We start from the raw sequence: 18,385 nt of genomic DNA on the forward strand, positions 1-18,385 counted from the left end.
AACAAAAAACATTGTTCCACAACATCCCATACGTGACAAAGGAGAAGTCTCCCTCCCTAACTTATTATTAACATTCAGAAATAATGCAAGTATACTTTTAGGCAAATTACTTAACAAACCATATGGCGTCGATGTGGGGCCAGATTTCGGGTTTTATAATTATAAATTAAGTGAAACATGATGAAAACTGGTGATGCATGATGTAATTTTATGGCTCAAAGGTCATCTACCATAGCGTAGATGATCTCATAAGCCATTTACTGTAGAGTAGATCGGCTCATGGGCGCTCTACTGCAGGGGGAGAGGGTAAGTTTTTTTTGGATGCAATTTTTTGGTGGGGGCTGGGGTACGTTTTTGTTTGGTGAGGGGGAAGGGTGAAAATTGTCCCAAATTAACATGCTCGAATTGGAGAAGAGTTTCACTCGCGAGTATTCGGAGCTCTGCTAATTGGCCATCTACTGAGAGCACATTCTCCTTAGCAATAAGCAATCTACGATGGCTCATTAGCTATCTATGGTATGGTAGATGGTGCCATAGGACATCTACGAACAAGTAACTGGGGTAACAGACAATTTACGGTAGTGTATATGGGCTTAAAATTCGTCTACTGTAGAGTAGATGTTCAGTGAGGATATTTACTTTACCGAAGATGGGAAATGAACAAATCCATAATACCGTAGATTGCCAATAAGCCTATCTATTCCACCGTAGGTCAATGAGCCTATTACTTTGCCGCATATTACCAATGAATCATCTACTCTACCGAAAATATCTAATGATCCCATATACCCTACCGTAGAAGGCCAATGAACGAATCTACTGTACCGTAGAAGGCCAATGAACCCATCCACACTACCGTAGATGGCCCATGAGACAATCTTCTCTACCGTAGATGGCCAATTAACCCATATACTCTACCGTAGATGGCTAATGAGACCATCTACTCTACCGAAGATGGCCAATGAGACCATCCACTCTATCGTAGAAGGCCAATGAGACCATCTACTCTACCGTAGATGGTCAATAAGAACTTTGCTCTAGCGTTAATAAGTCATAAATCATCTACTCTACCGAAAATATGTAATGAGCCCATCTACTCTACCCTAGAAAGCCAATGAGCCCATCTACTCTATCGTAGATGACCAATGAGACCATCTACTCTACCGAAAATGGCCAATAAGTTCATCTAATCTACCGTAGATTTCCGATGAGCCCATCTTTTCTATCATGGATGGCCGATGAGCCCATCTATCTACTCTACCATAGATGACCAAAGAGACTCTACTGTACCTTAAATGAGCAATAAATTATCTACCCTACCGAAAATGTCTAATGAGACCATCTGCTCTACTGTAGATGGCCTATGAGACTATCTACTCTACCGCATATGGCCTATAAGATCATCTACTCTACCGTAGATGACCTATGAGACCATCTACTCCACCGTAGATAGCCTATGAGACCATCTATTCTATCGTAGATGGCCTATGAGACCATCTACTCCACCGTAGATGGCCTATGAGACCATCTACTCCACCGTAGAAGGCCAATGAACCCATCTACTCTACCGTAGATGGCCCATAAGCCCATCTTCTCTATCATGGATGGCCGATGAGCACATCTACTCTACCGTAGATGACCCAAGAGACCTCTACTCTACAGTAAATGAGCAATAAATTATCTGCCCTACCGAAAATGTCTAATTAGACCATCTACTCTACCGTAGATGGCCTATAAGATCATCTACTCTACCGTAGATGGCCTATGAGACCATCTACTCCACCGTAGATGACCTATGAGACCATCTACTCCACCGTAGATGACCTATGAGACCATCTACACTACCGTAGATGGCCTATGAGACCACCTGGCATATGATACCACCCACCTATGGCCTATGAGACCATCTACTCCACCGTAGATGGCCTATGAGACCATCTATTCTATCGTAGATGGCCTATGAGACCATCTACTCCACCGTAGATGGCCTTTGAGACCATCTATTCTATCGTAGATGGCCTTTGAAACCATCTACTCTACCGTAGATGGCCTATGAGACCACCTACTCTATCGTAGATGGAATATGAGACCACCCACCTATGGCCTATGAGACCATCTACTCCACCGTAGAAGGCCAATGAACCCATCTACTCTACCGTAGATGGCCCATGAGCCCATCTTTTCTATCATGGATGGCCGATGAGCCCATCTACTCTACCGTAGATGGCCTATGAGACCATCTACTCCACCGTAGATGGCCAATGAGACCAACTGCTCTACCGAAGATGGCCTATGAGACCATCTACTCCACCGTAGATTGAGACCATCTACACTACCGTAGATGGCCTATGAGACCACCTACTCTATCGTAGATGGCATATGATACCACCCACCTATGGCCAATGAGACCATCTACTCCACCGTAGAAGGCCAATGAACCCATCTACTCTACCGTAGATGGCCCATGAGCCCATCTTTTCTATCATGGATGGCCGATGAGCCCATCTACTCTACCGTAGATGACCCAAGAGACCTCTACTCTACAGTAAATGAGCAATAAATTATCTGCCCTACCGAAAATGTCTAATGAGACCATCTACTCTACCGTAGATGGCCTATAAGATCATCTACTCTACCGTAGATGGCCTATGAGACCATCTACTCCACCGTAGATGACCTATGAGACCATCTACTCCACCGTAGATGACCTATGAGACCATCTACTCTACCGAAGATGGCCTCTGAGGCTATCTGCTCCACTGTAAATGGCCTATGAGACCATCTACTCCACCGTAGGTGGCCTATGAGACCATCTACTCCACCATAGAAGGCCAATGAACCCATCTACTCTACCGTAGATGGACCATGAGCCCATCTTTTCTATCATGGATGGCCGATGAGCCCATCTACTCTACCGTAGATGGCCTATGAGACCATCTACTCCACCGTAGATTGCCTATGAGACCATCTACTCCACCGTAGATGGCACATGAGACCGTAGATGACCTATGAGACCATCTACACTACCGTAGATGGCCTATGAGACCACCTACTCTATCGTAGATGGCATATGATACCACCCACCAATGGCCTATGAGACCATCTACTCCACCGTAGAAGGCCAATGAACCCATCTACTCTACCGTAGATGGCCCATGAGCCCATCTTTTCTATCATGGATGGCCGATGAGCCCATCTACTCTACCGTAGATGACCCAAGAGCAGCGTTGCCGACAGTTTTTGATCGGAAATCGTCAAAAAAATCGTCAAATCGTCATTAAAATTTGGAAAATCGTCAAAAAATCGTCAACATAGTCCAAAACTCGGTTTGGTTACCGTTTAATGCGATTTTTCGCTGATATTTTTGTGAATGAGACTGGCAACATAAGATATACAACCCACAGCAATAAATCTAACCCAATATCACTTAAATCTTTATATATAAAACTCAATTGTCGTTTGTTGGTAATTGAATCAGTTGAAAACGGCTGGGGCGATTTGGATAATTTTTTGTGGAAATGTTAGTCATAGTCCAGTTTAGGTTTTTATGCAAAGAAAAATTGGCCGCGCCCACTTTTATAAATATGTTATATCTACGAAACTACTCAACAGATTTTCCTGAAATTTTCAGGGAACGTAGAGTGATGGCCCCCTGTTGAAATAGGCTACACATTTGGTTGAATTTCGGATCGGGCGGGGTACCTCCCCTATGCCCTATTTTTGTAAAAATGCAATATTTGCAACAATTACAAATGTATCGCTTTGAAAATTAATTTCCGAGTCAATGGCGATTGTGTCTCCGACCTTACGTGCTTATTTGGGGCATTAAGACTGGACAACGCCCACTTTTTTAAATATGTTATATCTACGAAACTACTGAATCGATTTTCCTGAAACTTTCAGCGAATGTACAGGGTTGGTCCCCGATAAAAAAGGCTACATATTTTTTGACTTTCGGATCGGGCGGGTACTTCCCCTATGCCCTATTTTTGTAAAAATGCAATATTTGCAACAAATACGAATGTATCGGTTTCGGAATATATTTACGAGTCAATGGCGATTGTGTCTCCAACCTTACGTACTTATTTTGGGACTTAAGATCCGACCACGCTCACTTTCTAATTAGGTTATATCTACAAAACTACTGAAGAATTTTCAAGGAAATCGCGATTTGTCTAAACTTTTAAATCTTTAAAAATAAAAATCAAATGTCGTTCGTTTGTCATGGCATCAGTTGAGAACGGCTGGACCGATTTCGATATTTTTTTATGCAAAGAAAATGTACGCCCACTTTTTTCAATTTTTATCATTTCTACAAAAACTACTGAACCTATTTTCCTGAAATTGCCAGGGAATGTACAAGGATGGCCCCCGCTTAAAAAAGGCTACAAATTCAGTTGAATTTCGAAAGAGTCGGGGAACTTCCCCTATACCCTACTTTTTTAAAAATGTTATATTTACAATAATTACGAATGTATCTATTTCGGAAGACCTTACCCACTTTTTTAGGATCCAATGTCTTGACCAAACCCACTTTTTAAAATATGTTACATCTACAAAACTACTGAACCGATTTTCCTGAAAATGTCAGGAAAATATGCCCGTACATATTTTCTTGAATTTTAAAGGGGGCATATTTGAAAAAACGCCTTACCTTTATGAATAAAAATCAAATGCTGTCATAACCCAACTTAGGTTTTTTGGAAAGAAAAGATTACCACGCCCCCCGAAAACGGGTTACATATTTTATTGAATTCCAGAGGGAGCGGGGTACCTCCCCTACGTGATATTTTTAAAAAACGTTATATTTGCAAAAATTATGCATGTATCGGATTAAAAATTTACGGATTAATCTACGATCTAGGTACTTCTTTAGGGCCGATAGGCCCGACCACTCCTGTTTTTTTTTTTTTTTTAATATGTCATAACTCCAATACTACTGAAGGGATTTCCATAAAATTTGCGACAAAAGCTCAATGTTTGCCGTTGTTATGTATATATTATGAATTTCGGAAGAGGTGGGGTACCTTCCCCATGCCTTTCTGTAAAACGCTATATATAAGCCAAATGTATGATTATATCGGTTTCAGCATACATTTTGGTAGGCAATATTTGGAGCCAAGATACCGGACCAGGCCTACTTTTTTTTAATATGTTATATCTTGAAAACTGATGACCACGCCCACTCTTTTCAAAACATTATTTTTCCAAAACTACTGAACCTAATATTCAGAAAATGTTCAGGAAGGTCCCGTGGTCCAAAATGCTATATATTTGTAGACGAATTTCGGGGCCTACTATTTTATAATCGCTATATTTGCTAAACTTATGAGTGCATCGGGTTGCAAATTAGTTTTCGAGACAACGGTGGTTGCGCCCCCGATCAAGAAAAACTATATATTTACAAATTTACTTGAATGGTGAGGTTCAACGGTCCATCAGCCATGAAAAGCTAAAACATATAAGTCTCAATAAGCGGGAGAATTCGATGTAAACACTTTTTAACCTTTAAAATTAGATCGCTTTAGGATAAGGACAGGGACATGGACGATAATAAATCCTAAAAAGCATAAATTGGCGAAAAAATCCGACAAAGTCCGTAAGAGAAAAAAAAAAGGTTACAGACAAAAAATTCTTCTCGGTTTGACAATAGACCGAAGAAGTGAGGTAGAAAAAAAAATTTTTCAAGCATAAAGTCGTTAAAAAGTTGTCATTAAAACTCATTACGACGGGCCAGCAACGCGGACCGGGGTCTGCTAGTACCCTATTAAAACAGCACTCAGTAGATGATAGAGTCCTATGGTTATCGAGTTTGCAGTAATGCAGCATGGTAAAGCTGGGTACACATTGTCATTTTGAATTACAGCTTAGCTCAAAAATCGCTTTCTTGACAGTGTGACCGCCCATGTTTGTCGGTACACGTACATTTTGGTTGTTGGGCAGTCGGAAATCGATAAAACTTGTCATTCAAAACTGGCTGACAGTTTAAAGGGGGCATTAATAGGAAGTTAATAAAGCTGGACTCATATTTTTTACAACAAAAGAGATGCAATTAATATTTTATCTCGAAAACTTTTCGAGGAAGATTTTCATCCATTAACAAAACTAAACGAAAAATTTCAGCTGATGTAATTTGAATGTGGTGCAAAAACTATGAAAATACCTGTATTCCAGATATGTGCCTAAATATAGCTACTCCGTCTGGAAATTGCTATAAAACATTAAAAAAGCTCAAAAATCGAGTTTGGAACATTGTTTTCCTTAAAATCTTTCGGAAATTTTGGTCAAAGTGTAGTTATTTCATGCATTTCTGGCTTAAGTGAAAAATCGTCATTTTGGACCATAAAATCGTCAAATCGTCATTTTTCAATTTTGGGCCAAAAAATCGTCAAAATGACGATAAATCGTCAAATTCGGCAACACTGCCCAAGAGACCTCTACTCTACAGTAAATGAGCAATAAATTATCTGCCCTACCGAAAATGTCTAATGAGACCATCTACTCTACCGTAGATGGCCTATAAGATCATCTACTCTACCGTAGATGGCCTATGAGACCATCTACTCCACCGTAGATGACCTATGAGACCATCTACTCCACCGTAGATGACCTATGAGACCATCTACTCTACCGAAGATGGCCTCTGAGGCTATCTGCTCCACTGTAAATGGCCTATGAGACCATCTACTCCACCGTAGGTGGCCTATGAGACCATCTACTCCACCATAGAAGGCCAATGAACCCATCTACTCTACCGTAGATGGACCATGAGCCCATCTTTTCTATCATGGATGGCCGATGAGCCCATCTACTCTACCGTAGATGGCCTATGAGACCATCTACTCCACCGTAGATTGCCTATGAGATGACCTATGAGACCATCTACACTACCGTAGATGGCCTATGAGACCACCTACTCTATCGTAGATGGCATATGATACCACCCACCAATGGCCTATGAGACCATCTACTCCACCGTAGAAGGCCAATGAACCCATCTACTCTACCGTAGATGGCCCATGAGCCCATCTTCTCTACCATGGATGGCCGATGAGCCCATCTACTCTACCGTAGATGACCCAAGAGACCTCTACTCTACAGTAAATGAGCAATAAATTATCTGCCCTACCGAAAATGTCTAATGAGACCATCTACTCTACCGTAGATGGCCTATAAGATCATCTACTCTACCGTAGATGGCCTATGAGACCATCTACTCCACCGTAGATGACCTATGAGACCATCTACTCCACCGTAGATGACCTATGAGACCATCTACTCTACCGTAGATGGCCTATAAGATCATCTACTCTACCGTAGATAGCCTATGAGACCATCTACTCCACCGTAGATGACCTATGAGACCATCTACTCCACCGTAGATGACCTATGAGACCACCTACTCTATCGTAGATGGCATATGAGACCACCCACCTATGGCCTATGAGACGATCTACTCCACCGTAGATGGCCTATGAGACCATCTACTCCACCGTAGAAGGCCAATGAACCCATCTACTCTACCGTAGATGGCCCATGAGCCCATCTTCTCTATCATGGATGGCCGATGAGCCCATCTACTCTACCGTAAATGAGCAATAAATTATCTACCCTACCGAAAATGTCTAATGAGACCATCTATTCTACCGTAGATGGCATATGAGACCACCCACCTATGGCCTATGAGACCATCTACTCCACCGTAGATGGCTAATGAACCCATCTACTCTACCGTAGATGGCCCATGAGCCCATCTTCTCTATCATGGATGGCCGATGAGCCCATCTACTCTACCGTAAATGAGCAATAAATTATCTACCCTAACGAAAATGTCTAATGAGACCATCTACTCTACCGTAGATGGCCTATGAGACCACCTACTCTATCGTAGATGGCATATGAGACCACCCACCTATGGCCTATGAGACCATCTACTCCACCGTAGATGGCCTATGAGACCACCTACTCCACCGTAGATGGCCTATGAGACCAACTACTCTACCGAAGATGGCCTATGAGACCATATACTCCATATACGATAGAGTAGGTGGTCTCATAGGCCATCTACGGTAGAGTAAATGGGCTCATTGGCTATCTACGGTAGAGTAGATGAGCTCATTGGCCATCTACGGTAGAGTAGATGGACTCATTGACCATTAGATTAGATGATCTCATACACTATCTACATTACAATAGATGGGATCATGTGTCATCTACGGTAGAATCGATGACCCAAAATAGATAGATGGTCATATACGGTAAAGAAGATTGTCTCATTGGCTATATACGGTAGAATAGATGCTTGCATTGGCCATCTACGGTAGTTTAAATAGTCTAATAAGCCGCCTACGGTAGGCCAGATCGTCTCATATGCCATCTACGGCACAGTAGATGTGTTTATATGCCATATACGGTGGAGTAGGTGGTCTCGCGGTAGAGTAAATGGTCTCATATTCCATCTATGTGCGAGTAGATGATCTCATATTTCATCTACGGTAGAGTAGATGATCTTTTACACCTTTTGCCGTAGAGTAGATTCATTTCATATTTACTTTTAAGGGGTTATCCCTAGTTGTGCTGGGTTATCCCTATAAAAGAGCACATCTTAAACTACCTTAGGAATTTTTGTTGTTGAAAAATATTGCACAGTTTTTTGGTAAATGGCTACCTGCGAAACCCATTTTTTGTAAAAGCGTTTTGCGGTGCCAAAGCTTGCTCGAAAACGAATGGGCCGATCTTCATATATTTTGGTGCGCGTTTAAGAACCTAATAATCTTGTCTTTAAGCGGGAATGAATATTCTTAAATCAATTTTAACTAAAATAGTGACCTGCAAAAGTCAAAATTTCGATTTTAACGAAAAAATGGACCGATTTTTGTCCAAAAATCTACCAAAAAATTAAAAAACTGTCATTCTTAAATACAAGGTTTTCATGTATTTAATAAGCTCGCCAAAATATACGAAGATCTGTCCATCCGTTTTCGAGCTGTCGTTGGCACCGGCTTCAAAAATAAAATTTGAGACAAACTCGTTTTAAGTTTTTATTTCGGTTTATAATTGATCAACAAACATCCCAGGCGGGACAAGGGAGACTTCTCTCTTCTTCTCTCTCTCTCTTCTTCTATTTCGGTTTACATGAAGAAAAAATGTATTTTTTGGTAAAATTACAAGGAGTCATCTATTCCCGGTCCATACAGGAGCTCTTCCGCCGACGATGCAGCTTGTAAAATGGAAATTTGATGTTGCCTTCGCAACATTCTTCCTTCATGAGTGCACTCGGCCTTACGTCTCTCTGCTAGTGCAATTCGTTCTTGGTCGATTTTTTTTTAGCATATTCGTGTGCGTTTTGTCCACAGCTTACTCCGATCGAGCTCAAACAAAATAACAATGATTTTGTACCTTCGTAAAAAGACCAATCGCAATGTAAGCAGCTAAATTTACAACGAGTGCTCCACTTGAAAGTGTTTTGGGGCAAAATTTCCAAATAAGTTGATTAAAGCTTTCGTTGCCATTTTGATTGAAGGCGCCGACGCATCTTTCGAGTAAAGACTCTTTACTTAGACCGTTGTATATATGTCTAATAGCATCCAAAACATTTGATGGAAGTGGTCTGTAATCGTGTATAAAAGCCTCTTTTCTTGCCAACAGGTCGCCATTGTGAGGTACATTAAAATTATGCAAAATGAAGTGGCATAATAAACCAAAAAAGTATGCCTAAACACACAAAAACCTCTACAGGTTCTCCACTTTGAAAGGTCGATCGACTTGAATTTTTTGCGGCACACTCTATACTACCTGTACTTCAAAATAAGCCAATATCTATACATTTTATAGTATATAATCAATATATATTTAGAATCTTGCATATTTTACTCTTTTAATAAAATATTTTTTTCTTTTTCATTCTAGGTATGTATGTAAGCAATTTTTAAAGATATTTTAAATCTTATTGGTAAGTAAAAGCTATTTCCATTATGCAAAGCATATGTCTTTTGGAAGCTATAATTTGATATATCTCCAATATTGTCCCAATTTTAGAGCACGTTGCATCGTGATGTTGATGATAACTAAGATTGTCATCATTTTCATCTTTGTCTTCTATCCAATGCATGTATGCTGCTGGTCGGTATCACAAATTTATCCATATAAAGCAAAGAGAGAAACATTAAAAGAAAAAAAAACTGTGACATAAAAAAACCAAACGTCATGTCTTATTTATTTGTCATTGTACACATAACATACATACTGTAAATGTCATACATTTGGTCCATATACAGAGCTATGAAGATGTAAAACATATGAACCAAAAAAAGTTATATAAAATACACTCATGCACATACATAACAGCTAATAGTGCAATATTTAAAAAGTTGGGTTTTTGTTGATTTTTTCTCTTTATCTCATATCTGTCACATTCCCATCTTGGTCGTCATCAACAACATCGTCGTCAGTCCCATCATAATCATCTGCATCTGCAAGTACTTTGCATCATAATCTCCAACATCAAGTTGTCAAAAGAGACGCGACAAGTCAGTCATTGTTGTGTGTTGCCAGATATCACCCAGCCAGCCAGTTTTAGTGGGCCATTAGCGGTGTTATGTAAAAACAAACAAAAAGCAAACTGTAACAAATATTTATTATAAATAATTAGAAAAATACGCAAAAAATAGTTTAATGACTACTACTACAGGTTGTAGTATTTCTATAGGCAAGGTAAAGCGAGGAACGTTTGTAGATAGCTAGGCAAAGGGGCCTGCCTATCCACTGCAGTTTTGTAATAAGAGTATGCGAAGTATGCAAATGGGTTTAAGTGTTGCATAGTGTTCCAAACAACTTCCAAATGTGTCCCTTACATTTATTTCATTGGGTTCCTTTTTGTCTCTCTTGTTTTCACATTTTTTATAGAGTCACCCATAATATGTATATATTTTCCTCTTCTTGTAGTTTTTGTTGTCGTTGTAATACATTTTAATATGCAATTGTTCGGTCTTATATGTCATGTGTTCGTTGTTGTATAGAGCAGCAGCAGTAGTACATCATTCCGTTGCTGTGTTTTTTATTGTTGTTCTTTTTTGTTTACATTCTTTCTGGTTTAATTATATGAATTTCTGTTGCATTGTTGCTATAGTTCGCGTTCTGTTTCTTTTTTCAGTTTAATTGTATGTCATATTATTTAAATATTTGTAACGAAAAAAACAGAATGCTGTTTATATGCAAATAATTTTAAAATAATTGGCAAATAATTTATTCATAAGGGTAATCCAACATATTTGCTGTTAATAACTTTATCCAAACGATGATTGGTTATTATAATAATATGTCAACAATTGAGGTTATGTTTGAGGGGGTAAATTTCTGACATATGGATTTTAATTTATTTTAAAGAGGGAACAGTTAAAGCAATAAACAAATTATTAAACCATAATTCACCGTAACCTCTGCTACGTTAGATTATATTTTGTCGTATAGGTCATATACGGTATTGGTTACTAGATGGGTTCATAGGCCATCTACCATACAGTACATGGGCTCATAGGCTATCTACTATACAGTAGATGGGCTCATAGGCTATCTACTATACAGTAGATGGGCTCATAGACCATCTACTAAACAGTAGATGGGGTCATAGGTCATCCACTATACAGTAGATAGGCTAATAGGCCATCTACTATACAGTAGATGGAGTCGTAGGCCATTTACTATACAGTAGATGCACTCGTAGGCCATCTACTACACAGTAGATGGGTTCATAGGCCACCTACTATACAGTAGATGGGCTCATAGGCAACCTACTATACAGTAGATGGGCTCATCGGCCATCTATTATACAGTAGATGGGCTCATTGGCCATCTACTATACAGTAGATGGGCTCATAAGCCATCTACTATACAGTAGATGGGCTCATAGATGGGCTCATAGGCCATCTACAGTATAGTGGATGGGCTCATAGGCCGTCTACTGTATAGTGGATGGGCTCATAGGCCATCTACTGTATAGTGGATGGGCTCATTGGCCATCTACTGTATAGTAGATGGGTTCGTAGGCCATCTACTGTATAGTGGATGGGCTCATAGGCCATCTACTGTATAGTAGATGGGATCATAGGCCATCTAGTGTGTAGGGGATGGGATCATAGGGCATCTACTATACAGTAGATGGGCTCATAGGCCATCTACAGTATAGTGGATGGGCTCATAGGCCGTCTACTGTATGGTGGATGGGCTCATAGGCCATCTACTGTATAGTGGATGGGCTCATTGGCCATCTACTGTATAGTGGATGGGCTCATTGGCCATCTACTGTATAGTAGATGGGCTCATAGGCCATCTACTGTATAGTAGATGGGCTCATATGCCATCTACTGTATAGTAGATGGGCTCATTGGCCATCTACTGTGTAGTAGATTAGCTCATAGGCCATCGACTGTATAGTAGATGGGCTCATAGGCCATCTCCTGTGTAGTAGATGGGCTCATAGGCCATCTATTGTATAGTAGATGGGCTCATAGGCCATCTACTCTATAGTAGATGGGCTCATAGGCCATCTACTGTATAGTAGATGGGCTCATATGCCGTCTACTGTATAGTAGATGGGCTCATAGGCCATCTATTGTATATAAGATGGGCTCATAGGCCATCTACTGTATAGTAGATGGGCTCATACCATCTACTGTATAGTAGATGGGCTCATTGGCCATCTACTGTATAGTAGATGGGCTCATTGGCCATCTACTGTATAGTAGATGGGCTCATAGGCCATCTACGGTATAGTAGATGGGCTCATAGGCAATCTACGGTATAGTAGATGGGCTCATAGGGCATCTACGGTATAGTAGATGGGCTCATAGGGCATCTACGGTATAGTAGATGGGCTCATAGGGCATCTACGGTATAGTAGATGGGCTCATAGGGCATCTACTGAATATTTGATGGGCTCATAGGCCAGCTACTGTATTGTAGATGGGCTCATAGGCCATCTACTGCATAGTTGATGGGCTCATAGGCCATCTATTCTATAGTAGATGGGGTCATAGGCCATCTACTGTATAGTAGATGGGCTCATAGGCCATCTACTATACAGTAGATAGTCTCATGGGCTATCTACTATACAGTAGATGGGCTCATAGGCCATCTACTATACAGTAGTTGATCTCATGGGCTATCTACTATACAGTAGTTGATCTCATAGGCCATCTACTGTATAGTTGATGGGGTCATAGGCCATCTACTGTATAACTGATGGGCTCATAGGCCATCTAATGTATAGTTGATGGGCTCATAGGCCATCTACTGTATAGCTGATGGGCTCATAGGGCATCTACTGTATATTTGATGGGCTCATAGGCCATCTACTGTACAGTAGATGGGCTCATAGGCCATCTACAGCATAGTTGATGGGCTCATAGGCCATCTATTCTATAGTAGATGGGGGTCATAGGCCATCTACTGTATAGTAGATGGGCTCATAGGCCATCTACTGTATAGTAGTTGGGCTCATTGGCCATCTACTGTATAGTAGATGGGCTCATTGGCCATCTACTGTATAGTAGATGGGCCCCTTGGCCATCTACTGTATAGTAGATGGGCCCCTTGGCCTTCTACTAAATAGTAGATGGGCTTATTGGCCATCTACTGTATAGTGGATGGGCTCATTGGCCATCTACTGTATAGTAGATGGGTTCGTAGGCCATCTACTGTATAGTGGATGGGCTCATAGGCCATCTACTGTATAGTAGATGGGATCATAGGCCATCTAGTGTGTAGGGGATGGGATCATAGGGCATCTACTATACAGTAGATGGGCTCATAGGCCATCTACTGTCAAGTAAATGGGCTTATAGGCCATCTATTGTCAAGTAGATGGGCTTCTAGGCCATCTATTGTCAAGTAGATGGGCTTATAGGCCATCTACTGTATAGAAGATGGACTAATAGGTCATCTACTGTATGATGGATGGACTCATTGGACATCTACTGTATAGTAGATGGACTCATTGGCCATCTACTGTATAGTAGATGGGCTCATAGGCCAACTACTTTGTAGTTGATGGGCTCATAGGCCATCTACTGTATAGCAGATGGGTTCATAGGCTATCTACTTTTTTTTTTTTTTTTTTTTTTTTTTTAATTTGTTTATTTATTCATTCATATAGCTCATATACAATTCATTAACCCCGCGAAGCTAAAGGCTTGTCTGCAGGATAACTTAAAAAGTAATTTGACTATATACAAATATTATAAACAGTTTTTGTTCAGTTGTAGTATAATTCATAATACATTTATAATTACTTCAGTTCATAAGGTAAGAAATACTAATGTGAATTTATAATAAATTGTTTTATCAGCTTTTTTCTTTTGAATTTGTTTCTTATATTTAGTATAGATACTGGTATTTTATTCATGTTTGTAGGGAGGCTCACATTTAGTGATCTTTTTCCGTAGTCGTTTTTGAAACAGGGTACCTTGAATCTCCCTTCAGCACGCTGTCTAGTATTCTGAGTGTGGTCTATTCGTTGCAGTATGTTTTTGTCATCATAAAATTCATTTAATATGGTTGTTTTGTACAGGCCCTCTATGTTTAGTACATGAAGATGTTTGTATATGTTTCCATTTTGTTGCTGTTGCTGATTTTCTTCTGATCGATGTAGACTTTTTTTAAGCATTTTAAGAATACTATCTTGAGCAAGTTGAAGGGTTCGACAGTTCGATGCGTTATCCCAGGCCGATATCCCATGTCGTAAGTAGGATTCGACGAGCGAGAAATATGCTTGTCGCAACACATGATAAGGGGCGCAGTTACTCAAGTGATATATAGCATACGACGACTTTCGTAGTTTTTTTCTAATGTTATCTATCTGAGGTTTCCATTTCATATTGCAGTCTAATAGTATTCCCAGATATTTAAAGGTTTCTATGACTTCAATTTGTGTTGTGCAGTTGTCATCTCTCTGTTGCTGAGCGAGAGTACTACGGTGAAGGCAGTCGTAATTGTGAAATTTTATGGAGATTTCTGTGGAAGGTATATGTTTCGGTCGGAAATGCATTAATTTTGTTTTATTTGCGTTAATAACCAATCCGTTGTCGTGACACCATCTTGTCAGCTTATTCATTACATTTTGCATTCTGACTTCTGCCGTACGTATGGATTTATCCGCTACAATTATGGCCGTGTCGTCGGCGTATGAGAACGTAATGCTATCTTCGAGTGACTGTACCATATTATTTGCATATATTATAAATAAAATAGGTCCAAGTTTTGAACCTTGCGGTACTCCATAATCAGACATGTATTTGCTGCTTGTTTGGTTATCAATCTTTACTTTAAAGCTTCGGCAGTTTAAGTACTGTTTAAACCAGTTTAGACTGTGACCTCTTACTCCATTATTTTCAAGAATGCTTAGCAATTTGGGATGTGACAAAGTATCAAACGCTTTGCTAAAATCGATGAACATGACCAGACACTGTTTTTGTTCCGAAAGGTTTTGGTTTATAACATTTGTGAAGTTTCCCAGTAGTTGATTGATGTTTTTTCCTTTTTGGAATCCATATTGGTTTTGGTTTATTATGTCGTGTTTCGTTAAGTAGTTATTTAGTCTCCTAGCTACTATTTCTTCCATAACCTTTTCGATGGCTGGTAAAATGGAAATGGGTCTGTAGTTTTCGCAGATGGATTTGCTACCACTCTTGTGTATTGGACGAACAACTGATATTTTCAGAAGATCTGGAATAATTGATTCGTTCAGGCTTTTATTTATTAGCTCAGTTAGAATTGGTGATATTAAGTCCGCATTATGTTTAAGGTCCACTGCGCGAATGCCATCATTTCCCGCACTTTTCCGAGTATTCAGACTTTTTAAGATGTTTTTTACCTCAATTACGTCTGTGTTTTCAAGAAAAATTGAATTAAGGATATGTGTTTGTGTGGTTGGGAGAGTTTCTATATTACACACATGTACTATTTTCTCGACGTTAGTTTTAAATTGTTGAGCAAAAAGTTCGGTGATTTCAAGAATGTTTCGGTTTGAGAAGTTAAGTTTAACAGTTTCATCTATACTATTGGATTTCTTTCCCATAATTTCGTTAATAGTTGCCCAAGTTTCGCGTATATTGGTTCTGCATTGGATAAATTTACAGTAGTAATATGAATTCTTGGCAAACATGATTTTTTTGTTCAATTGATTGTTGAAAGATTTATATAGTTTTTCATTGACTGCGCTTTTACTTTTGCGATACTTTTTATATAATTTATCTCTGGTTTTGCAACAGCTCAGTAGCTCTTCAGTTAGCCATTGTTGCCCGCTTCTATTTCTGATTATCTTTTTAAATTCTGTTGACTTTTTGTAAATTTCATTAAACATGTTGTATATTTTGTTAAATAGATCATTTGTTCCATTATTTCCATAGGCTATACTAGCCCAATCTACTTGTTTTATGAATCTGTCCACTTTTTTATTGTTAATTATTGGTTTCCCCAATGCTAGGTTGGGCGTATTTGTTGGCATGGTTTCATTTTCAATACATCCAAATATGGCATAATGGTCAGATATCGTCGTGGCGATTATGGCCGATTTTACACAGTTTCGTGAATTATGTCTTATAAACAGATGATCAATACACGTTTTACTTCCACTGCGTTCACATTGTCTTGTCTCATAGGCCATCTACAGCATAGTTGATGGGCTCATAGGCCATCTATTCTATAGTAGATGGGGGTCATAGGCCATCTACTGTATAGTAGATGGGCTCATAGGCCATCTACTGTATAGTAGTTGGGCTCATTGGCCATCTACTGTATAGTAGATGGGCTCATAGGCCATCTACTGTATAGCAGATGGGCTCATAGGCCATCTACTTTATAGTAGATGGGCTCATAGGCCATCTACTGTATAGCAGATGGGCTCATAGGCCATCTACTTTATAGTAGATGGGCTCATAGGCCATCTACTTTATAGTAGATGGGCTCATAGGCCATCTACTTTAAAGTAGATGGGCTCATAGGCCCTCTACTGTATATTAGATGGGCTCATAGGCCCTCTACTGTATAGTAGATGGGCTCATAGGCCATCTACTGTATAGTAGATGGGCTCATAGGCCATCTACTGAATAGTAGGTGGGCTCATAGGTCATCTACTGAATAGTAGGTGGGCTCATAGGCCATCTACTGTATAGTAAATGGGCTCATAGGCCATCTACTGTATAACAGATGGGCTCATAGGCCATCTACTTTATAGTAGATGGGCTCATAGGCTATCTACTTTATAGTAGATGGGCTCATAGGCCATCTACTGAATAGTAGGTGGGCTCATAGGTCATCTACTGAATAGTAGGTGGGCTCATAGGCCATCTACTGAATAGTAGGTGGGCTCATAGGCCATCTACTGAATAGTAGGTGGGCTCATAGGCCATCTACTGTATAGTAAATGGGCTCATTGGTCATCTACTGTATAGTAGATGGGCTCATAGGCCATCTACTGTATAGCAGATGGGCTCATAGGCCATTTACTGAATAGTAGATAGGCTCATAGGCCATCTACTGAATAGTAGATGGGCTCATAGGCCATCTACTGAATAGTAGGTGGGCTCATAGGCCATCTACTGAATAGTAGGTGGGCTCATAGGCCATTGGTCATCTACTGTATAGTAGATGGGCTCATAGGCCATCTACTGTATAGTAGATGGGCTCATAGGCCATCTACTGTATAGTAGATGGGCTCATAGGCCATCTACTGTATAGTAGATGTGCTCATAGGCCATCTACTGTATAGTAGATGGGCTCATAGGCCATCTACTGTATAGTAGTTGGGCTGATAGGCCAAGTACTGTATAGCAGATGGGCTCGTAGGCCATCTACTGTATAGTAGATGGGCTCATAGGCCATCTACTGTATAGTAGATGGGCTCATAGGCCATCTACTGTATAGTAGATGGGCTCATAGGCCATCTACTGTATAGTAGATGGGCTCATAGGCCATCTACTGTATAGTAGATGGGCTCATAGGCCATCTACTGTATAGTAGATGGGCTCATAGGCCATCTACTGTATAGTAGATGGGCTCATAGGCCATCTACTGTATAGTAGATGGGCTCATAGGCCATCTACTGTATAGTAGATGGGCTCATAGGCCATCTACTGTATAGTAGATGGGCTCATTGGTCATCTACTGTATAGTAGATGGGCTCATTGGTCATCTACTGTATAGTAGATGGGCTCATTGGTCATCTACTGTATAGTAGATGGGCTCATAGGCCATCTACTGTATATTAGATGGGCTCATAGGCCATCTACTGTATAGTAGATGGGCTTATAGGCCATCTACTGTAGTAGATGGGCTTACAGGCCATCTACTGTAGTAGATGGGCTTACAGGCCATCTACTGTAGTAGATGG

At 40.1% G+C, this 18,385-nt stretch overlaps 1 protein-coding gene across 3 annotated transcripts in view; it reads left to right on the forward strand.

Annotated features, from left to right (window-relative positions):
- Positions 1-18,385, forward strand: part of LOC141393987 (uncharacterized) — a 402,117-nt gene that overhangs the window by 244,256 nt on the left and 139,476 nt on the right. Inside the window, exon 3 of one of the 3 annotated variants that reach the window (XM_073967674.1) lies at positions 9,910-10,181. The exons of the other annotated variants lie outside the window; for them this stretch is intronic. Within the exon in view, the coding sequence (XP_073823775.1) occupies positions 9,910-9,932 (23 nt within the window). The 3' untranslated portion in view covers positions 9,933-10,181. Of the gene's footprint in view, positions 1-9,909; positions 10,182-18,385 lie in introns of those variants that run through there. 3 annotated transcript variants of the gene reach the window in all.

Source organism: Musca autumnalis, unplaced genomic scaffold, assembly GCF_047663935.1.
Source record: "Musca autumnalis isolate F117 unplaced genomic scaffold, ASM4766393v1 scaffold_2, whole genome shotgun sequence".
NCBI lineage: Eukaryota > Metazoa > Arthropoda > Insecta > Diptera > Muscidae > Musca > Musca autumnalis.